Genomic DNA, 20,302 nt, shown 5'->3' on the forward strand with positions numbered 1-20,302 from the left:
AAACGTATGCAGTGTAGTGGCTCGCTATGACTTTAAAAGAGTTGGCAACGTGGGAGACTCCACTTAATGGGTACTACTGTGTCTTTTTTTCAAGTGGGTTGCACTAATCTATCCTTGTAGTAGGCTTCTAATAGCACGTTTGCCCAATGCAGGCCATGTGTTTTAGTCATGCTTAGTATTAGCTACATTTAGTAAATTTTGTAACTGGTTTTCATTGCTGAACACATGCTATTTTTTTGGCAGCAGTTTAATGATAGAAAATGTATTTAGTGAGATTTCCTCCGATGCAATAACAAAACAAGGGGCTTTTTCCTAATATCAAATGGGGCGGGGAGGGGACATTGTTATGTATTCAAGTAAATATGGTAAGTTTTCAACTTTCATCTTACAATTCCTTTTGGAATCTTTTTGGAGGTTTCAGTCTTATCTCAAAGCAAGCTGTTATAATGCCAGAATTGGACGGTAGATCACTTCAAACAGAGTCACTTTAAACATTTATAAATGTATCATTGCTCTAAGGCATATCTTCAGAACAAGCTTGTTCCTCCTAAAAGCTTATTGACTAACTTGAACAGTTTTCTGCCTAGAAAGCTCAGGAAATGTTTGACCTTGAGATGCGGCTGTAATCAAAAAACTTCATCCTCCTCAACATTTTACTGAGGATTACATAAAACAAAAAAGCTTCACTAAATTTAAAGTCAGCATTCCTAAATCAGTACTTTTGCATATGGTAAGTCTATATGCATACGTCCATATGCCAATGCCCTTTAAAAAAATAAACATCAAACCAATCCTTTTTCTACTTTCAGAAGGATCTCCAATGGATTTCAGTAACTTCACTGAGCATTTAAAATTGCTTTTAAATGTGGAAAGAAAAATCTTGTTTATAACCATATGAAGCTACATGGCTCTCAGATCTGTTGGGGAAAAGGGACAAACTAAGAAACAAAAGTTATCACTAAGTTATCACCTTTTTAAAATCATATTTTCCCCTCAAAATTACCTCTTTGTCCATGAAATCAAACTCCACAGCACAGGTGTACATCAGTGTATCAAAATCCTTGTAGCCAGTAAATTTTGATTTTAACAGATTACTTATATGAGCCTGGTATAAAATACAAAGAAGAAATGTAACGAAACATCAGAAATTGTATACTGTAATAAAGAACTCTATCATAAACACTTTACTATTCTGACAAAACCTTAGGAATTATTTTACTACTATAAATGCACACTGAAATGCTATTTATATAAATTAAATTAAAGTTAAACAATGGCAAAAAATGATTAAGTGCTTCTACATAAATGCCAGAAGCCTAAAAAAAAAATCAAAACAGATGGGTGAACTGGAATGCCTACTGTTAAATATTGATGTGACACAATAGGCATCTCAGAGGCCTTGTGAAAGGATGAATGGAATATTGTCATATCAAGTTACAAACTATTTAGGAATGACAGAGTAGGACATGCAGATGGAGGTGTGACACTGTACGTTATTGATAGTGTACATGGTAACACCATAAAAATCTCATCTGAAAGGAAAACTACCACAGAATCCCCGTGGGTAGAAATTCTATACTTGAATAAGATAATAATGGGACTGTACTGCTGACCACCTGACTGGGAGGTGAAAGTGATTACAAAATACTCAGGGAGAATGAAAAAGGTAACACAGGACACGAAGTAATAATAAAATTTCAACTACCCTCACCACAGACTGGGTAAACACCTCATCAGGGTGCAAGGTGCAGATAACATTTCTGGATGTAACAAGTGACTGCTTTCTAGAACAACTAAGCTTGGAATCCACAAGTGGAGAAGCAACTGTAGACCTAATCCTGAGTGACACGCAAGACCTGGTTCAAGAGGTATCTGTTGGTGAGCTACTTGGCAACAGCAATTAAAATAATCACATTCAATATTCTAGTGGGAGGAAGTAAGCCAAAAAGTCCACCACACTGATATACAACTTTAGGAAAGGTACACAAAAATAAGGAAGTTAGTTAGAAAGAAGTTTAAAGGAGCAGTCAAAAATGTAAAAGGCTTGCAGGAAGCTTGAAAGCCGTTCAAAAATACCATATAATAAAGCATGAACAGCGTGCCCCCAGTGGTTGGGGGGGGCGTGGCTGTGCTGGCGGCGGCGGGAGCCCAGCGGTGGCGAGCTGGGAACTCCCACAGATGCCCCTGGCATTGTCAGTGGTGAGGGGGAGGGGTGGCGAGGGCCAACCAGGGGTCGGTAACCACCCACAGGTGCCACAGGCAGCATCAGCATCAGCCAGCGGCAATCATGGACTGCCCACCGATGCCGCCAGCAGTGTGACAAGCGGTGACTGCCTGCAGGTGCCACTGACACTGTTGGCAGCGCCTTTTTGCAGGGGGTGCACTGCCACACTTAGAGGGTACACATGCATCTGTATGCACCCCCTATGCGCTGCCCCTGTAATAAAGAATAAAATCAGCAGCCATGTAGATGAATAGGAGCTGGTGGGGAAGAGTCAGCTTGATTTTTGTACAGGAAAATCATGCCTTCCCAATCTGTTCTTTGATGGTATCTTAAGCACGTGCAAAAGGGAGATCCAGCTGATGTAAATATATATGGACTTTCAAACAGTCTTCACCACCCTTCACCTCCCTTTTGACAAAGTCCCTCACTAAAGGCTTTTAAGTAAACTGAGTTGCTATGAGATTGGAGGAGAGGTTCTTCTGAGGACTGACAGCTGGTTAAAAGATAGGAAGCAAAGGGTAAGACAAAATGGTCTATTTTCAGAATGGAGGGAGGTCAAAATCAGGATCGTGCAGGGATCTATGTTAGACTCAGTTTTCTTCAACATTTTCATCAATGGTATAGAAATAAGGGTCCACAGCAGTATCTCCAAGTTTGCAGATGATACCAAATTATTCTTGGTAGTCAAATCCCAAGTTAAGAGAGGAGCTGCAGAAAGATCTCACTAAGCTAAGCAAGTGGGCTTAAAAAAAAAAATCACATGAACTTCAATGTCAACAGGGCAAGGTAATGCACACAAGAAAAAATAACCTCAACTATATGTACACAATACTTGGTACTGAAGTACCTGTTACAACTTAGGAAAGAGACCTTGGAGTCACTGGTAGCTCTGTCTCTAAAAATGACAGCACAATATGCAACACAAGCCAAAAAAAGCAAAAATGTTGTGTTCTTAAGAACGGAATCAAAAACAAAGCTAAGAACATGGCTTAAGAGGAGACAACCCACTCGCAGAACTACATTCCAATTAAGTAATCTTTTTTGCATTTTTGAAGTGGCTTCCACATAATATTTGGGTTAAACATTGGAGTCTACATAGTAGGAGTCACAAGAAGATGAGCTGAACAGTGCTAGTTAAATAAGCATACTTAAATAAAAGTAAAGGCTATAATATCTGACATTCAAAAAGGAAAAAGAACTTACATCATCAGCTACTCCAAACATTAGAGAAGTCAAGCATTTCAAGATCACAGTCCCCAAAAGCCAAGCACATCCCTCAAGGAGCTAAAAATAAACAATATATTCATATTGAAGGAGAAGAAATAAAAAGGTTTACTGAAGTTGATCAGGAAGTTCAAAAAAGTAACTGGAAGGAAAGGTATGAAAACTAAGTGAGAAAAAATTATAAGCTTAAAGTGTTACCAAAGGATTTTCCTATTGGAACTAAAAAAAATACAGTGCTCATTTTTGCACATTATTTCAGTGCTTAGTGATGTCCACAACACACTGCAGTTTACTAAATAATAGCACTGCACCAATAAAGATTTTTTTGGATGATATCAATGGCCGATTATTAACCGGCCATATAGGCAGATACAGATCCAATTGTCAATATGCAGCCCAGCAGCTTGGAGAACAGCATCTGGCTGGTAAGTCTGTGGGGAGGAAGGGGCGTGGGGAAGGGAAGGGGAATGCAGGGGGGCAGATCAAGGCCCCTACAGTGAGGGAAGAAGTGGGGATGGAGCAGGGACAGGTGCTGCCCAGCTGGGCCAGAGCAGGGAACGGGACAGAGCCACAGGCAGCTCATCAGGGCACAGCAGAGGGGGCAGCTGCTACATGCACCCCCATGAGAACCCATGGGGGTCTGGGCACAGAGTGAGGGTAGGCTCAGGGCTGTGTCAACTTCTTCCCGGCGGGGGGGGCTGGGCCAGGGCTACACTCGGGGCAGGCAGAGGTGGCACTGGGAAGGGGGGCTAAAGGGTGGGCTACAGCCACCCCAAAGTTCTCTGCAGCCCCCCCTCCCAGAACTGCAGACCAGCAGACCCACTGCCCACCTCCCCCCAACCCATCCTGAGCAGAGCCCTGGCCCAGCCCCTCCCCACCAGGAAGAGGCCAGCACAGCACCCAGCGACAGCCTGCCCTCACCCAGTGCACAGATCCAGGGAGCATGTTCTCCTAGCGGTGCATGCATCAGCTGGAAGCTGCCCCACCCCTCTGCACACCCTAAACAAGCCACCCGCGGCTTTGTCCTGAGCCCTGCCCTGCCCCAGCTAAGCAGTGCCTGACCCTGGCCCACTCCCCGCCGTACTGTGGGGGTCTTGATCTGTCCCCCTATGGCCCTTCCCCGCCATCACAGACTTACCGGACGGATGCTGCTCTCCAAGATGGTGAGCTGCATTCCTGGCTGCGTGCATGCTGCAGCTCCGCACATGCACATGGCATTTATCAGCAACTTTACTGGCCACTTCAGCCAAAAAAAAAGCAGATTGCCAATAACAGCAATTTTCCATTTATCAGTCCCAATACAATACAGACAGAGATATCAGATACAGTGCACCTCTAGTAAATAAATATTGAAATTAGCTTACACAGCAGAAAGAGTTAGCTGTGGTAGCAGGGCACTCCATGAGGAGTAATTTACCCTGCTTCTCACTGTGTCCGTACTACACTGAAGTGTACCATGTTAACATAACTTTAGAGTGAAGATTTCCTCTTCTCTGTTAGTACTTTAAAGTATGCAGTTGATAGAAATAAGATTTAGTTTCCATAACATTATTTTATAGTTAATCTTCTGAAATATTAAATAAAAGTCCTGAAAGGATGAACAATATAAAAACAAACAAACAAACAAACAAACCTGAACAGTGTTGAGAATGTAGAATGCAAACTGCAGGATGCAAGTTTGATTTAAAAGCTCATTCTAATTTTACAATCTATCCCAGTTTGTTCATCCTTTATGAAAAGTTTGTTAGTCTAACAAAAACAGAATTTTTCTCATTCCATTTTTCTCATTTATCCTGTCCTTCATAACTACCCTCCTTGAAGGGGCATTTGGCTTTCCATTCAAAAGAATGACGCCCATTTACTGGCTGTGTTCAAATGGAATCTAAAAGGATTGGTTATATTCAACAAAATCAAGACATTTTCTCAATCTCAAAGTAGCAGGAAATTGCTATTATTTTTTAAGCAGACCAGGTTTTTAGGAATGCAAGGTAAAAATATATACTTTTTATGATACAACATCCCCTACCCAAATTATGATTAATTTTCTTTACTTTCTTTTGCAATATTAGTATGGTAAAAAGCATTGCTTTTCATTGGTAGTCTCTCCATGATGGTGAGGTTGTACTATTATTGTTACCCAATTCTTTGGAGATATTTATTGATTTCACATCCTGTTCTCAAGCTGAACTCACATTGTCAGAATGTTTCAGTAGTAAAAGTATGTACAATTTATGCTTATTTCAGATACTGGATCACCTGTATTGTATATTTATTGCATGTTTTCCTTGCTGTACATATTTTTCTTTTTCACCAAATCTGGCATAATTTCCCAGACGTTGGGCTATTTTACTTGAAAAATTTTAGTTCTTATAAAACTCAGTATTTTAAGCACATTGAAAAAACCTTCAGATTATGTGGCAGAAAAGTAACTAGCAGCCCTTTTATAACTATTGGGGGGAGGGGGAAACCCAACACAACACAACACTTACCCATAAAATAATTCTGCTTCCACTGATTTTCAGAAATTTGGGCCTCGCTTTAAGAATACCCTAAAATAACAATTAGAAGTGAATGCATATATTTTATAAAATATATCCATACATTATACATGGTAGCATGCATTAATTTTTGTTTTTGTTTTTTATGACACCATATAAATGTCTGTAAAAATTAAGTTTCAAACCACTATAATAATTTTAAAAATCATAAAATATGATGATACAGTTTCACTGATAGTCAGACCCAAAGGTACAGAATCTACAATAACTGTTTTAGTAGTATATTGTGGCCACTCCTTTTTGTTAGATGAAATTCCCTAATCCCCAAAATCACAATTTTGGGATCAGCAAAACAAGCTGTCTGAGATCTGCTCCACTTCAAGATGCTGACTTTCAGCAAGAGAGGACTGCACCAGGGCCAGTTAGAGACCCCAGAGCAGTCCACCTTGCCATGGATTCAATTTAAGGAGCAATGGAAGTCAGCCGCAAAATTATTATGCGTATTTTGTGGAATAATTTTGTCACTTATTTCCTGTTTTACTGAACCATTAATTGCCCAAATGTGTGGCCAGGTTACTTTTTAAAATGTGATTAAGGCTAGGGACAGACATTACACATAAACTGGTTTAAGTGATCAGAAACTGGTTTAAACCTGTAACAGAACAGATGTTCAGTGCACATAAACCAGAGTGAAAATGGATCAAACCAGTTTGATATAAACCTAGCTGAATGTAGTATCAGACTTAACTGATTTGCGTCAAACTGGCTTATGCAATGTCCAGTTTTCTGCTTCTTTCTGCTAAACAGGGATTATTCCTGCCCCCACCCCTCTGCTTTACATAGACACCTCTCAACATTAGCTAGCAGACCACATGCTGGCTACAGTTCATGCTGTGGGAGACAACAAAGGCAGACCGGCTTTTTGAAGCTAATCAACAGGTAGCTGATAATGTCCTTCCTTGGAAAAGCTGTTTAAGAAGAGCTTGAACTAACAGAAAGAGGCTTTGTTTTCTTAATGGGTTGATAAGCACTGAGTTAAGGGGTAATGAACATTCCCTGCTGGGCTTCTCAGGAAAGGGGGTGGGGGGTGGGGAGCACAATCAGAGTGTCCTACCAGGGCTTGGCCATACCCACTTCAGCTCAGTACTGTGGAAGGGAAGGGAGGGCTGCTCTAGCACCTCCCAGCTTCTAGCCTGAGCAACTGCAGGCATGTGACTGAATTTTTTTCAGTCCAGAGGGGATGTCTGTAGAGTTACAAACCAGTTTAGCCTAGCCATGTTAGACTAATCTACAAAAGATTGAATCAATTCAGGCTCAGGCTTTTTGAATGTCTGTCCCTAGCCTAACTGGTTAATGACATCTTAAACATAATATCTGCCTGGGGCCTTACATTCTGTTCTGTATCTGTGACTTTTGCCCAAAAAATCTTAAATAGAATTAAGATCAAGGGCTTTTGTTGTTAAATTTTATACTACTTGATTCTTGAACCAAAAAACTACTTTAAAAGGGATTCTGTAGCTTACTCATGTCATGAAAGTTGATCATGTGATTTTCTTAACATTTGATAGCTATTTTCCAGCACCTAAATAACCAAATACACTTCAAAACATGATTATTTTTATAGCCTCATACAAGTTTCTATTTTTTTGTGTGAAAAAGCCTCAATGAAACTAGGCAACCTTTTTTCCCCTATTCCCCCAAATCTTAAAAATTCTTTGTCAGTTACATGAAAACAGTCTTTCCTTCTAGTTAGTGAAATCTAAATTTTCCATTTTGTGTGTCAATCCATAGACTTGTGCAGCTACGTGCTCCTACTGCAGCAACTCTCAACCAGGGCACCACAGCAGATGCAAAACATTAAGTACGCAGGCACATACCACAAGTCATTAGATAAACCCAGAGATTTTCAATAGGAATCCAGAATCTCAAAAGCATTCTGACTGGTTAGTCAGAGTTCTCTGAAATGGAAGAATTGCTCTATTGTTTTTCTGTAGTAAAAAAAACCCAAAAACAACAACAACAACAACAACAACAACAACAAGTGACAGCTAAAAGCTAGCATTTTTCCTGGGGCGCCTCAAGTCCAATGAGGTTGAGAACCATGGTCCAAGAGCAGCAGTGCTCAACCCACAGCGCACACACCAATTAACGCTGCCACTGCTTATCAACCACCAAATTTCCAGGCCTCTAGGGAGCCCCAAAGCCTGGATGGGTTGGGAACCACTGTCCTAGAGTATCTCAGATGAATTCTCTTCTGAAATAACTTACCCAGATAACTACTAAAGAAGCAGCATAATATGATGTCAACAACATTGAGTTCCCAAACATAAAAATGAAACAGAGTAAAAGTGATACCTGAAACAAGAAATACAAACAATCATTAAACTTCTAAATAATTCTTAAAATTTTGCAGCATAAAACTTGATAGCAATACTTATGTTATGGTTTTAAATTCTGCATCAGTTTCAACCTACTACACAGGAACTCAAACTAGATTCCTAATTTACAAGACTGTGGTATGAAAGGTTTCTTATAAAAGGTCCAAAATGGTGCCAGCATAGTGAGCACATACTAGCGTAGAGGTGATGAACCTCTGGCCTATGGGACAAATGCAGCCCACAAAGCCATTGTATCTGGCTCATGGGACTCCCCTTGGGTCCAGAAATTTGGCAGCAGGGGAGCAGTGGCTACCAATATGGCCACCCTCCCCCAGCCAAATCCCCACACCCAATTCCCTGTGTGGCCAGTCAGAGCAAAGCCAGCTACCTTCCCCCAAAGGCCAGGCCACACCCCACAGCTTCTGGACTGGGGTTAGGTTGGGGCCTGGCCACACTCCCTTCCCCCACAAGGCTGGGCCATGCGCCTTCCTCCTGTGGGATTGGTTGGCACCTGGCTACAGTGCCCAAGGCCAGGCCACACCTCTTTTTCTCTCTGCAGGGCCAGGTTAGGGCTACACTCCCTCCTTCCCCCACATGTCCAGGCCATGCCCCCTCCTCATTTTTTAAGGCAGTACAAATGAGAAATCATGATATCTGTTCCCATCCTAAGGGATAAATCTGTAAGAATCTATTAAAATTAATTGGATTGAACAAGAGGACAAAGTTAAATTCAGAGAATGAATAGAAGACATCTGACAATACTGCAATAAGGAAGCACGGGCACAAATAAACAGTTATTCCACTTAAAAAGGTAGGGAGAACTTAACACAACACAGCTACATCTAAATGCAACTGTTGTATTTCCATTACTATCCCACGATAGGGGAAGCTGAACTGCAATAACTTACCCCAATTCATTCAGAGCTAAATTACTGAGATTTTGCTTCACTTACTGTGGGACAGAAACTGATAAACTATGCAGTTACACCATACTGAGTAACATACAGTCACAAGTGGTAAGTCTCTCCCCACCTTTAACTGATATAATTATACCTATGCCCATGCCCAAAGACAATTAATTGTGGGGAGGAAATAGTAAAAATGACAGAGTACCATGCAAGAGAAGGAGAATCAGTTGAGACTATTTTTTTCATCATAAACCTATATACTAAGTTATTCATTCAAGTGGATAGGTTATAGAACTTCAGATTCTAGGTAATTTTCTCTAAACCAGAATATTTTTAGAGACTGCAGTGTATCTACAGTGTAAGGATATTTATTGCAACTAGAAGACCATAACCTGCAAATTCCATGAAGTATTAGAGTCAGATGTTTCTCAAAATAAATACATTATCCCATAAATATATAGCCAGTCTCTAACAACATAGGAACCCATCTACTAAAACAACTGCAAAAAAAGAAAAATCACTGGGGGTGGGGGTGGGGGGAAATCAAGGTCATAGCATGAATTCCACCTGGTATCTTGATTTTTGATATGCTTATTTCTATTTTTAAAATATCTGCCCATCAGGTGAGCAAATTCATCCCATTACTTCTCCTATATATTGGAATGATTTTGATATAATGAATAATACCAGAAAGATTTTGCAGTTATTGTATTGTTCTAAGTCTACCTTCTTACCTTCCAGAAGAATGATAAAAAGTCACAATAGAAATCAGGTCAACCTATGATTGAGTCCCTTGAGGTGCTGATTTGTGTATTTGCAGTCTTTGTGTGTGCAATAAAGAGATCAAAGTCAGATATTTTTTTTCAGTGCAGTTCAGTGGAAAATCATTTACTCTTCCTGGGTGATGATCTATAGACCAAGTGTCCCTATTATGCCTCCTCGGTTATAATTAAGAATATATATTTTGTATATTTTCAAGCAACTTAGTTCCAAACTCGTTGCTTGTTGGTAGTCTAAAAAGCATAAGCCTACAAACTCTAACAACACAGCTCTGGGGAAAAATATGTAATGATTACAATTCTTCAAAGATTTAATTTCCAGCTTCCTCTGTGATATTTAAGTAACCTTTCACAGCATCAGGCACCAAGCTTTTGACATTATGAGCACTGACAGATCTGGGGGGAGAGGGCGAGAAAAAACAACAACAATAAAACTAAACTAAACAACAAGCTCTATCAGAAGCAGCAGCACATTACTTTGACCTAGGTCCACAGCATCTGTATAGATCAGGCAGTTCAGTGGGGCTTTTTGGTCCTTTTAGCTAAAGTTGATTCAATCAGCTATTATATAAAGCACCAAAAAAACCCACTAAGGTGCCCAATCTCAACAGACATAGGGAAAGTCAGGTACAACTAATGCACTGCCTCTTCTGGCCATGTGCTGGGCTTGGCATGGCAGTGCGCTGATTTTAAAAGTAAAGCACTATTCTGGGGGGGGAAGGGGGGTTCCATGTCTGCAAGCAGACGAATTATATCCTGCAGTGGTTCCTCATATTTTAACTTTGACTATTCTGACCCTTAATAAAACTGTCATGTTTATTACTTTATTTTGATGTTTTCTTGCCCTTTTAGCTTTTTTTGGGCAGAAATAAAAACATTATTGTGCAGAAAAATCCATGCTTATTTGTGATTTTTTGCTCCACCAACATTTAAAAAAATAATTCAAACCGCAATACTTTTATAAAATTGAGTTTCTCTCTTGAAGGACAATCAGAACTCATCATCTTCAATGACACAGAAGCTTTGAGAAGATGAAGTTTTGATTTGTTAGTATTTCATTTTTGTTTTAGCTGAAACTATAACACGACTGATGATTTTTAAGATATTTACCATTTAAACTAGCTTATTATTTAATACATTTTCTAGTCTTCAGAATTTAAGACTTCCCTCGGAGCTGCAGGAGTGGAATGAACAGGAAGAAATCAACAGGTGCAGACAGGAAAGACAGATAAACATTTATTTGATAATGCCTCTATGATGACAAATATATTAGAATGAAATACCCAGAGTCCACAATAAGTTTGTGGGGAGGGAGAAATCAGTGGACCTAAGAATTTAGAATCTTAAAAAACTGTCTATTTAGGCAAGTCTACAATCAGTTATTCATCACAAAAAAAACTGCTAGCAACACAGTGGGGAAAAAAATCCATTTGAAAATGCTGGTTTACCAAATCTAATGGTTTAAAATAAAATACTAAGGTATTTCATAAGTAATTGTCAAGGACAAATATTAATATAATACTTGTCAACATTCTAATTCTAAACACACTTATTTTGCAGTTCAACATTATTTATAGGCATTGTTTATAGGCAGTTCAACATTATTTATAGGCATCCTATTCTTCTACACCTTACTTGCATTTTTAGAATCAACTCAGCATCCACTACATACCTTGTGTTTTTGAATTAGTTCACTGGTTCTCATGACACTCAAATTGGTTCAACTGAATTATTTTAAGAATTATTAAAAAGAGACAGAGAAATCAATTACCATATGTGCACACAGTATCTTCTGTAATTTATCCGAGTCAATATAACCCACAACATATATGGCGAATAATGAGGCTATCTGGAATCAGAGATAGAAGATTAGTTAAACCAGTTGTAAAAGGTGCATATCTTTCCAGAGAGACTATACTTATGCAGTCAAAGTACATTATGCAACTAATAAATCCCAAAATTCTGATTCTTTCATAATAGGAAAATGTTCATGCACTTTACAAACTCTTAGCTGGTAAGAGGTGTGCTTCACACTAGGGCTGTGGAAAAACAACTATTTTTCTCAAGTAAATTTACAAGTTTTAGATTTAGTGGCCACCTGCAAATACTCTTCACTTTTGTAGCAACAAAATCTGCCCACCTCTGCTTAGGATGTTTGTTCAAGAGCATCTGATTTAAGCAAGACAAGAGGGAAGGTAAACAGACATGTGGGATGGCTTAAATGATCCAGGCAGCAATATTACCAATTTAAACATTGATGAGGAACATTTCCTTGCTCCCTGTCTTAGACTAGGTGTTTAATTGATTCCTAAAGGGACTTGCATCAAACCATCTGATGCAAACCTTACTCTGCCTACTTTTAACTTGTACTCTTTTTGCATGGGTGGGAAACCTGAGTCTGCAAATACTTCTGTTCTTCTTTCCTATAGCATGAAGGTCCAAAAACAAAGTACCAGGTCTTGCTTACCTCTGTCCTGAGCTTATCAGTCTTTTTCAGCTGCACTGGACAATAGCCACAATTTGTGATAATCTAACATTTTAATTTTCTGCTCTTCACCTTTGAAGCCATATTGCCATCAACTGAAATACGCCTTTCTGAAACTGTAAGGCAGGCAAAAAGTAGCACTTGGACTTCTTGCCAATTTGGCCCTAGAGGAAAATTCCTTCTCAAATCCAAATAGGCAAATCAGTCAGATCAGCAATAACTTTTAAGAGACAACTTACTACAACTACTGAGAGGAACAATGGGAGAGAGGAACAAAAAGCTTTAAAAAAATCTTCAACAAAATTAGAAAGCATGTCAATATCAATATTAATTAGCTTCCTACTCTCAGCAACAGCAAGGCAGAAGGTCAGCGAAAGGGGGGTCAGTCACAACCCTTGTCCTATTATGCATGCTCTCTTATGCAAATAATGTGCCAATGTTCCTCTCAGCCAAGGGATTGCTACAACAAATTTGTGGAAGAGGTCATTTAAAAATGCAACAGAATAAATGCTAAGCAGCACCATCCCAAGTCATCTGGAAGCCCAGGTGGGCAAGTAGAGGAGCATCCTTGTTTTTTAAAGATAAATAGAGATAAGGACAAAGAATTAATGGCAGAGAAGTATTTTAGGAAATGCTGTGTTAATTACTTCTGCACACACCCCTCATTGAAGTACTCCTTCCAGCTTATGGACCAAGTTAAAAAAGATGAGTCCTATAGATCATACACTTAGACAAGTACCCATCCTACCATATCTAACCTGCAATCTAGCTTTTTCAAGCTTGCACTGAAGTAGTGGTTTGCCTGTTACAGGAAGATACCAATGCCCAAGGGCGATTACTGCTAGCTCCACTTAAGTTATGTAAAGGTCTGAAGAGAAAGCAGAATTCTACTGCCAACAGAGAATGTGGACTCAACTAATTAAATCACAGCAAATTACCTGACATTAGTCATTAATTTGCTATATTACGCCCCTTCCCTTTTTTGAAGAGTCAAGTGATTGCAGCAGCCCTTTAAATTGGCTTATCAGACAGAACCAGATGCACAAAGAATAACTTTTCCAAAGTAAAAGTTAAAATTTGTGTAATAAAGCATTGGGCAGCTTTCCATTTGGGAAAAGCAAGCAATTACTTTTCCTTTATAAAGCCAAATGTTCATCTACATCTGTTTGACTGAAAGTTTCATATAAACTAGGATTACAGAACTTTTTTGTGCTAATTTGAACTTGAACTACATTTTCTCTAAATTAAATGCATAAAGATGGGTACGTGCTAAACATAGAATTAGTGTTCTAAATCTCTTTTAGCAGTCTGTTGTATGAAATGTTAGGTGTTCTCTAACAGCAATTCCATGCCTTTATCATTAAGTTCAAACTGAACAATTGAAAATCCTGTGAGTGTCATGCAAGACAAGGATGACAAGTGAAAAATATCTAATTAAAAGAATTTTTTAGCATCATATCACTTTCAGATTAAGTGTTAAATCTATTACTGTTAATATTTTCATTTTTTACATGTCAGTTTGCACAAGTTTCTAAGCCTCCACAAGATATTTTCATTGAAATATTTTATTTTATACCACAAAAAGAAATATTTGTTTTCATATGTAATTTTTCAAAACCACCTGCAGAGTTTAAACCACCTTCCCTCTCTCCAGGGCAGAGAAATCTAGGAAAGGCTCAGAAGGGTAATTCTGCGTGTAGAACTGAGAACCAAAAAAGACCATTTTTAAATAGTTCTGAAATTGGTTAGAAATCCAGTAAATGGGATGGTATGACATGAAACACTTTCCTGGGAACAAGAGTGAAATTTGAGTGCTATAAACTGATAGCTAAAGAACAGTCATTAAAACAATTCTGATTCTAACAGATTCTGTATTGCTGACATACTGAATGACAAAAATTAGCGAGGCCTTTTTAGCCACATCATTAATTCACCTGTTTAGTCTATATATAAATCTATTTCCTTAAGAAAGAAAAGATTTTAATTGAATCTGAATTACACATTTGGCTTAACATTTTGCCTACAAAATACTACCATAAAATCATATGTCATTCTTAAAAATTATCTTACTTGTGTCAGAAGAACAAACTGAGCAAACTGCCAGGGAAGCATGAAAAAGATATTAGAAACACACAGTGCAATCAAGCTTCCTCTATTAACATTCGGAATCCTTGGGAAAAAGAAATAGAATAGATACCAGTAAGTTACACTATAACAGCTCTTTGTACTTCATTCAAAAGAGCAGCAAAGAATGGAAGCAAAAAAATGAGACTGCCCTGCAACTTGACTTGCAATATAAAATAAGCAACACTTATGAAGAGTGTGGTTTAAAGGTAACTCTTGTGTTCATTTCTGTAAGAACATATAATATAAATTTCAGCACTGCTGATTTTTGTAATTCAAAATGGCAGCGACTTGCAGCTGAGCTTATATATAACATGAAACTTCCGAAGTTTGTAATCCTGACAATGGGGGGCACCAATTAAAAGCTGCAAAGACCCACATATCAGGCGTTCAAACAAATGGTATTATGATCCATAAAATGACTTAAGTACCCAATATGAGATTTAGGTAGAATTTAGGCACTTAAGGTCAAAAGCACTATCCTTAAAGCCTTGGCTTAATTTTTTTTTTTTTTTTAAACCAGTAAAATCCCAAAGGAACCCAAAGTTCCACTCCTGTGCATTCCTGTCATGTAATGGTATAATCTAACTCACACCTAAACCCCTGCAAAGATCTACAAACTTGTTTTTCTACCTGCCTCCCAAGAGATCAGATATAGTAGGCATACTCATAGCCTATAAGTGCTCACAGCATGCTCACAACAGGCTTAACACATGGTAAGTCCACACCAAAACACAGTAAGGGCTGTCACTTTTGTTCAAAAACACAGCTGGAAGAGTCCCTCTATTGTACGCTAGTCTAGTAATTACTGCACTCAAAAGTAGAAGACCCTGGTTCAATTCCTGTCTCATCCTGAAGAAGTTAATGCCTATCCCCCAGAAGTGACTTCGCCATCAGACTATACATGATTCTCGGGTTCTGCACACTCAGCCCCTATGGTGGAAGCTTTTTCACTCTGCAGGGGAAAAAAAATTGAGCTAAATTCCCTATGTTAAATAGTATCACTTTTGCTCCCAGTTATGGAGTTGCATTGGTATTGGCAAGAGTGGATAATGTTTGAAAAAAGCCCTAGTGTATACCATGAATTCACTGTAACCAAGTGCAAGTTAGAAGTTACCTGAGAATGTAGGTCAAAACCAACATCTGGAGCACATGGAATGGGTACGAAAAACTTTCACGCAGAGGTGGTGTCCACATCACTCTTGTGCACTGAAAGAATTTAAAAGGTTAGTTCATAGTGTTCACTGGTTTCTTTTATAGGTGTTTCCATAAAAAATAATGCATTTACAAGTAACATGATCAACTGTAGATATGGCAGAACTACAAAAAATTTGCTTGAAGAATCGTTCAATAAGTCAACAAAATTCTTCATCCAAGAATAAAAGGAAGGAAGAAGCATGTATCATGAAGAGTGACGATTCAGTTTTGGTGTTGCGATCTCTAAGATAAACCACTACTATTACCCAATTCTAAAATGAGAAAACTACTGTGAAAAAGCAATCTCTCTCACAAAAATAAACGCAACAGCTTGGGAGCAGATCTTTCTAATAAGCCTCAAAGATGCCTTTTACACATGTTCTTTTACTTTCTCCCCATTATGGACACATCTTCAAGCTCCTTATTTATAAAAGCAGCCTTCCTGAAATCAATTACTCATGTAATAAAGGACCATTCACAAAAACAGACTGTGACTCATAAATGTAATTACACAAGAGAAATGTGTGGAGGGAGGAGGGATAGGGACACATAACCTTCCCACTTAAAGGTCCACACACTGTTGTTCAGTGCAGACATTATAGCCATGCATCCCTAAAAAGTGAGGAGTGTGTGGCTCTTGCATCTGTCTGTGAGAGAGAGAAGGAGCCAGCAGGCTCCAAGGCTCCCGGGCTAAGCGGAGGGTCAGCGGCCCCAGGTCCGCAGCCACAAGGAGCCCGGCAGAAATTCCCCTTACCCAGATGTGTTGGGAAGGGAGGGGCCGACATTTCCCATGCTGGTATAAAGGAGAAGCCGGGACCGGAAAGTGGCAGCAATGCAAAACCGGAAAGAAGAGGAGGAGGAGGTGGAGCACGCCAGAGCAGACTGCAGGGAACGCTGAAAGCCACGTAGAACGCTGGTAGGAGCCTCTGGCAGAGAGCAAAACCCCAGTGGGGTTCTGGAACCCAGTTTACAGGCCCCTGCAGGGAGTAGAACTGTTTGTTTACTGGCCAGGAGCTGGTTGAGCCCGTAGGAGAAGGGTACCTAAAAACCCTAACAGAGGGACACCATTGACTTTGGGTACCGTAGTCCCTGTAATAGGGGCACAGTTCAACAGTGAACTTAAGCTGTTAAAAAGGAATCTCGCCAAGCCCTACAAGGGGGCTCTCCGAGAGCCAACAAAGGGGTGCTTGACCCCTCGGAGGGCAAGTCTGAGTTGGAAAGCGGCTGCAGACAGACGGAGCAGCTACACAGATCAAGGGAACCTTCCTGGTTGTCGTGTTTGTTTTGATTCTCATTTCTTTTGTGGATTATCTGAGTGGAATTGAGGATACGTGGCCAGACCAACCGGTTGGCCACCACCTGGTGGAACGGGCGAGGGTGTAGGGGTGGCGGAGCCCTCAGAAACTCGGGACCTCGCAAGATGCCGGTAAGACTCATAATTGGACTACACGCTGAAGACATCTGAACCAACTCCGTTAATATCAAGTCGTGGCAGGTGAAACGTACGCGTGTAAGACCCCAATTATAGGTGAGGACACCCTAGGCAATTGGCAGGCAGCGTCTGTTAGGTCCACAGGGGGCGGTGATCTCCGACACTGTCCCCCAACATCTATGCAAGTAAAAATGAACCAGTGAAGGTAATTACTGTATACCATTTTCAGCCCCAACCAAACCACTGACTTGAGTTCTAATTTCACCTGGTTATTCTGGCTCCTGTTCACTTCAATAACAGCCACCATCACAGCAACAGCTCTGGCCAAGACTGGGTCGGAGCTGGGACAGAGCCTCAACTGAGGGTAAGTGGTGGCAGGTGGGGTGGAGAAGAAGGGGCAAGGAAGTGGAGAAGAGCAAAAGTATTGCGGATCAGGTGGGGAGGGGGAGGAGGAAAGAGGCGGTTTGACACAGGGCAGAGGTGAAGAGGTAGGTAGTAGAGGGGACAGAGGTAGCAGGGGCAGGTGGAGGCAGCAGCTGCAACTCAACCACAAACATAAGTAAGGGCCAGAGCCACAGAAGCCACCTGCCCCCATGTTGAATGAAAGGGAAAAAAAAACCTTGTCCTGCATTTAAGTAAATATGGTAACATCCCTTTAAAGTAAATGATTCCCCCCAAACAGCCTGCTGAAGCAAAAAATTAACATTTTTTCCAAAACTTAATGACATTTATGATTTGTTGAATTTGTGCTTCAGTTACTAATGGCTACACTGCACCACGCAAGAGGGAGGATTTATAATTATTTTTAGTACTTAGTACTTAGAGTAGGAATACAGTAAGTAGTTGGAAGCTGTGCTTATGCAGCAGTAAAGTACCTAAGAATAACAACTGGGAAGAGAAGCCTACCTAGGTAGCATATTTAGAGCATATTTTGAAATTCCATTTAAAGGTATTAGCCATGTCACCCCTCCTGTTTTTATTTCATGTTTAGAAGAAAGCTGTCAAATACAAGTCTGACTCATCACCAAGTTAAAGAAATACGAATACAATTACAGAGTTACAAATATTAAAAGATGTATACGTATTCAGTTTGCTGAACTGAAAAAAGCAGAAATTGCAACTCTAATCGCAGCCATATGGCCCTAGCATCCATCTAAACAAGTAATGAAGTCAGTCATATCTTTGTCAATGTCAAAAAGCAACATGATAAAAGTGAACTTGAACAAAAAACAGTAAATTTATTCTTCCAAAGCACAATATAAGCACAGTAATAAAGTACTGTATTTACCCAAATCTAAGCTGACTTCAAATTTAAGACAACCCCTAATTAAAAATGCTACACATGGATAAATTCTACAAATCTGTTATTATTTTCCACTTATAGATCTAATTAGTGGAAGATCATTTTCAATTAATCTCCACACTGCTGTGGCAGGGGGTGAGGGGCCAGATCCTTGCCTCTTATACTCCCCATTATCTGCCCCCCGCCCATCCCCACTATGCGTCTCCCTGCCATGTGCCTTCTCCCCTACTTCCTTGCTGCCCCCACACAGCTTGCCACGGTGGGGGCGCAGGTTGCAGGCAGGAGCAGGATAGCAGACTACGGCAATCCCTGCTCCCATTTGCAGCTTGCTCCTCCCACACCATGCACCCAACAGTAGCCTGCCCCCGCCTCCCCACAACACTCTGCTCCCCTCCCTGCCCACTCCCTCCTTACCTTCTGCTGTTCTGCTCCAGATTGGGGCATTCAGTAGCAGCAGCAGCCCTGGCCAAGGAGAAGCAGCAACAGCTGTCAGTCAGGCTGGGTCAGGGCTGGAGGAACCAAAGCTGGAGCAGAAGATAAGGTGGGGAGGGGACATCTGGGCTGGTGGGGGTTGGCAGTAAAGAGACCAGGGAATAGGTACAACAGGGGTTGGAAGAGAGCAAGACGTTTTCTTCTCAGGCTACAAAAGTGGAGGACCTGGAAAAACCCTGGTGAAGAACAGCCATGACAGGGCTTTCATTATCTGCGATGAAGCACTGTAAATATAAGAATGCCTATCTAGGAATTTCATAAATAAATCCATGCAGGAGTAGAACAACTATATTTTCTAAGGTGTCCTGGGATCTAAAGATCTCTCTTAGATAGGCACCTAGTGGAGACTTCAGAATCATCTGTGCAATGCACCAAACAATGCTATACTCAGGATAAGCACTTAATATTCCACCATCTATGTATTTCTAAGCAACACCAATTATGAAATTAATTTATATAATTTTCCTTTCAGCAGCAACAATAACTATGCAAATATATGTTGAAAACTTAGTTCCAGTGAAACAAATTGGTGGAGGAATACAGGCCAGGCCTCACACCAAGGTAGGAAGGATCAAGACAATGGCCAGCAAGAAGCAATGGGTGGTGGTGACTGAAGATCCATTCTGCAGGGAATGGAGGGAGCCATCTGCCAACCTGACCTTTTGTCAAGTCTGCTGCTTGCCCGGAGCCTGGATTTGAGGATCATCTGGCCCTCTGACTACTACCCCATGCTGCTCAACCACGTAGGTACCAATGATACTGTGCGGGGAGACCCCGAATGTAACAAAAGCGACTAAAATGCTCTGGGGGCAAGGGTGAGGGGGTCTGGGATTCAGGTTGTGTTCTCATGGATCTTTTCAGTAAAGGGGAAAGGCCTAGGCAGCAGCAGGTGCATCCTGCAGATCAACACCTGGCTGCACAGGTGATGTCACCAGCAGGGCTTTGGAATGTTCTTCCAAGAAGGACTTCTGAGAAGAGATGGGATCCACCTGACAAAGAGAGGAAAGAGCATCTTTGCAGTCAGGCTCACTAACCTAGTGAAGAAGGCTTTAAATTAGATTTGCCAGGGGATGGAGACCAAAGCCAAGAGATAAGTGGGGAAGCAGGAGACCTGGGCTTGGGACAGACATTCAAAAAGCTGGAGCCTGAATTGATTCAATCTTTCCAGGTTAGCCTAGCCTGTCTACATTGAACCAGTTTGCAAGTGAACAAACATTCCCTCTAGACTGAGGAAGTACAGGCACATGCCTTCAGCTGC

At 40.5% G+C, this 20,302-nt stretch overlaps 1 protein-coding gene across 1 annotated transcript in view; it reads right to left on the reverse strand.

Annotated features, from left to right (window-relative positions):
- Window positions 1-20,302, reverse strand: part of DPY19L1 (dpy-19 like 1) — an 86,525-nt gene that overhangs the window by 25,192 nt on the left and 41,031 nt on the right. Inside the window, exons 9-15 of the mRNA XM_019538528.1 lie at window positions 15,738-15,829; window positions 14,567-14,666; window positions 11,783-11,860; window positions 8,215-8,301; window positions 5,938-5,997; window positions 3,428-3,508; window positions 1,004-1,105 (exon numbers count right to left, since the gene is read on the reverse strand). Coding sequence (XP_019394073.1) covers window positions 1,004-1,105; window positions 3,428-3,508; window positions 5,938-5,997; window positions 8,215-8,301; window positions 11,783-11,860; window positions 14,567-14,666; window positions 15,738-15,829 — 600 coding nt within the window. The remainder of the gene's footprint in view (window positions 1-1,003; window positions 1,106-3,427; window positions 3,509-5,937; window positions 5,998-8,214; window positions 8,302-11,782; window positions 11,861-14,566; window positions 14,667-15,737; window positions 15,830-20,302) is intronic.

This window comes from Crocodylus porosus, unplaced genomic scaffold (genome assembly GCF_001723895.1).
Source record: "Crocodylus porosus isolate Cpor-Errol unplaced genomic scaffold, CroPor_comp1, whole genome shotgun sequence".
NCBI classification, from domain to species: Eukaryota; Metazoa; Chordata; order Crocodylia; family Crocodylidae; genus Crocodylus; species Crocodylus porosus.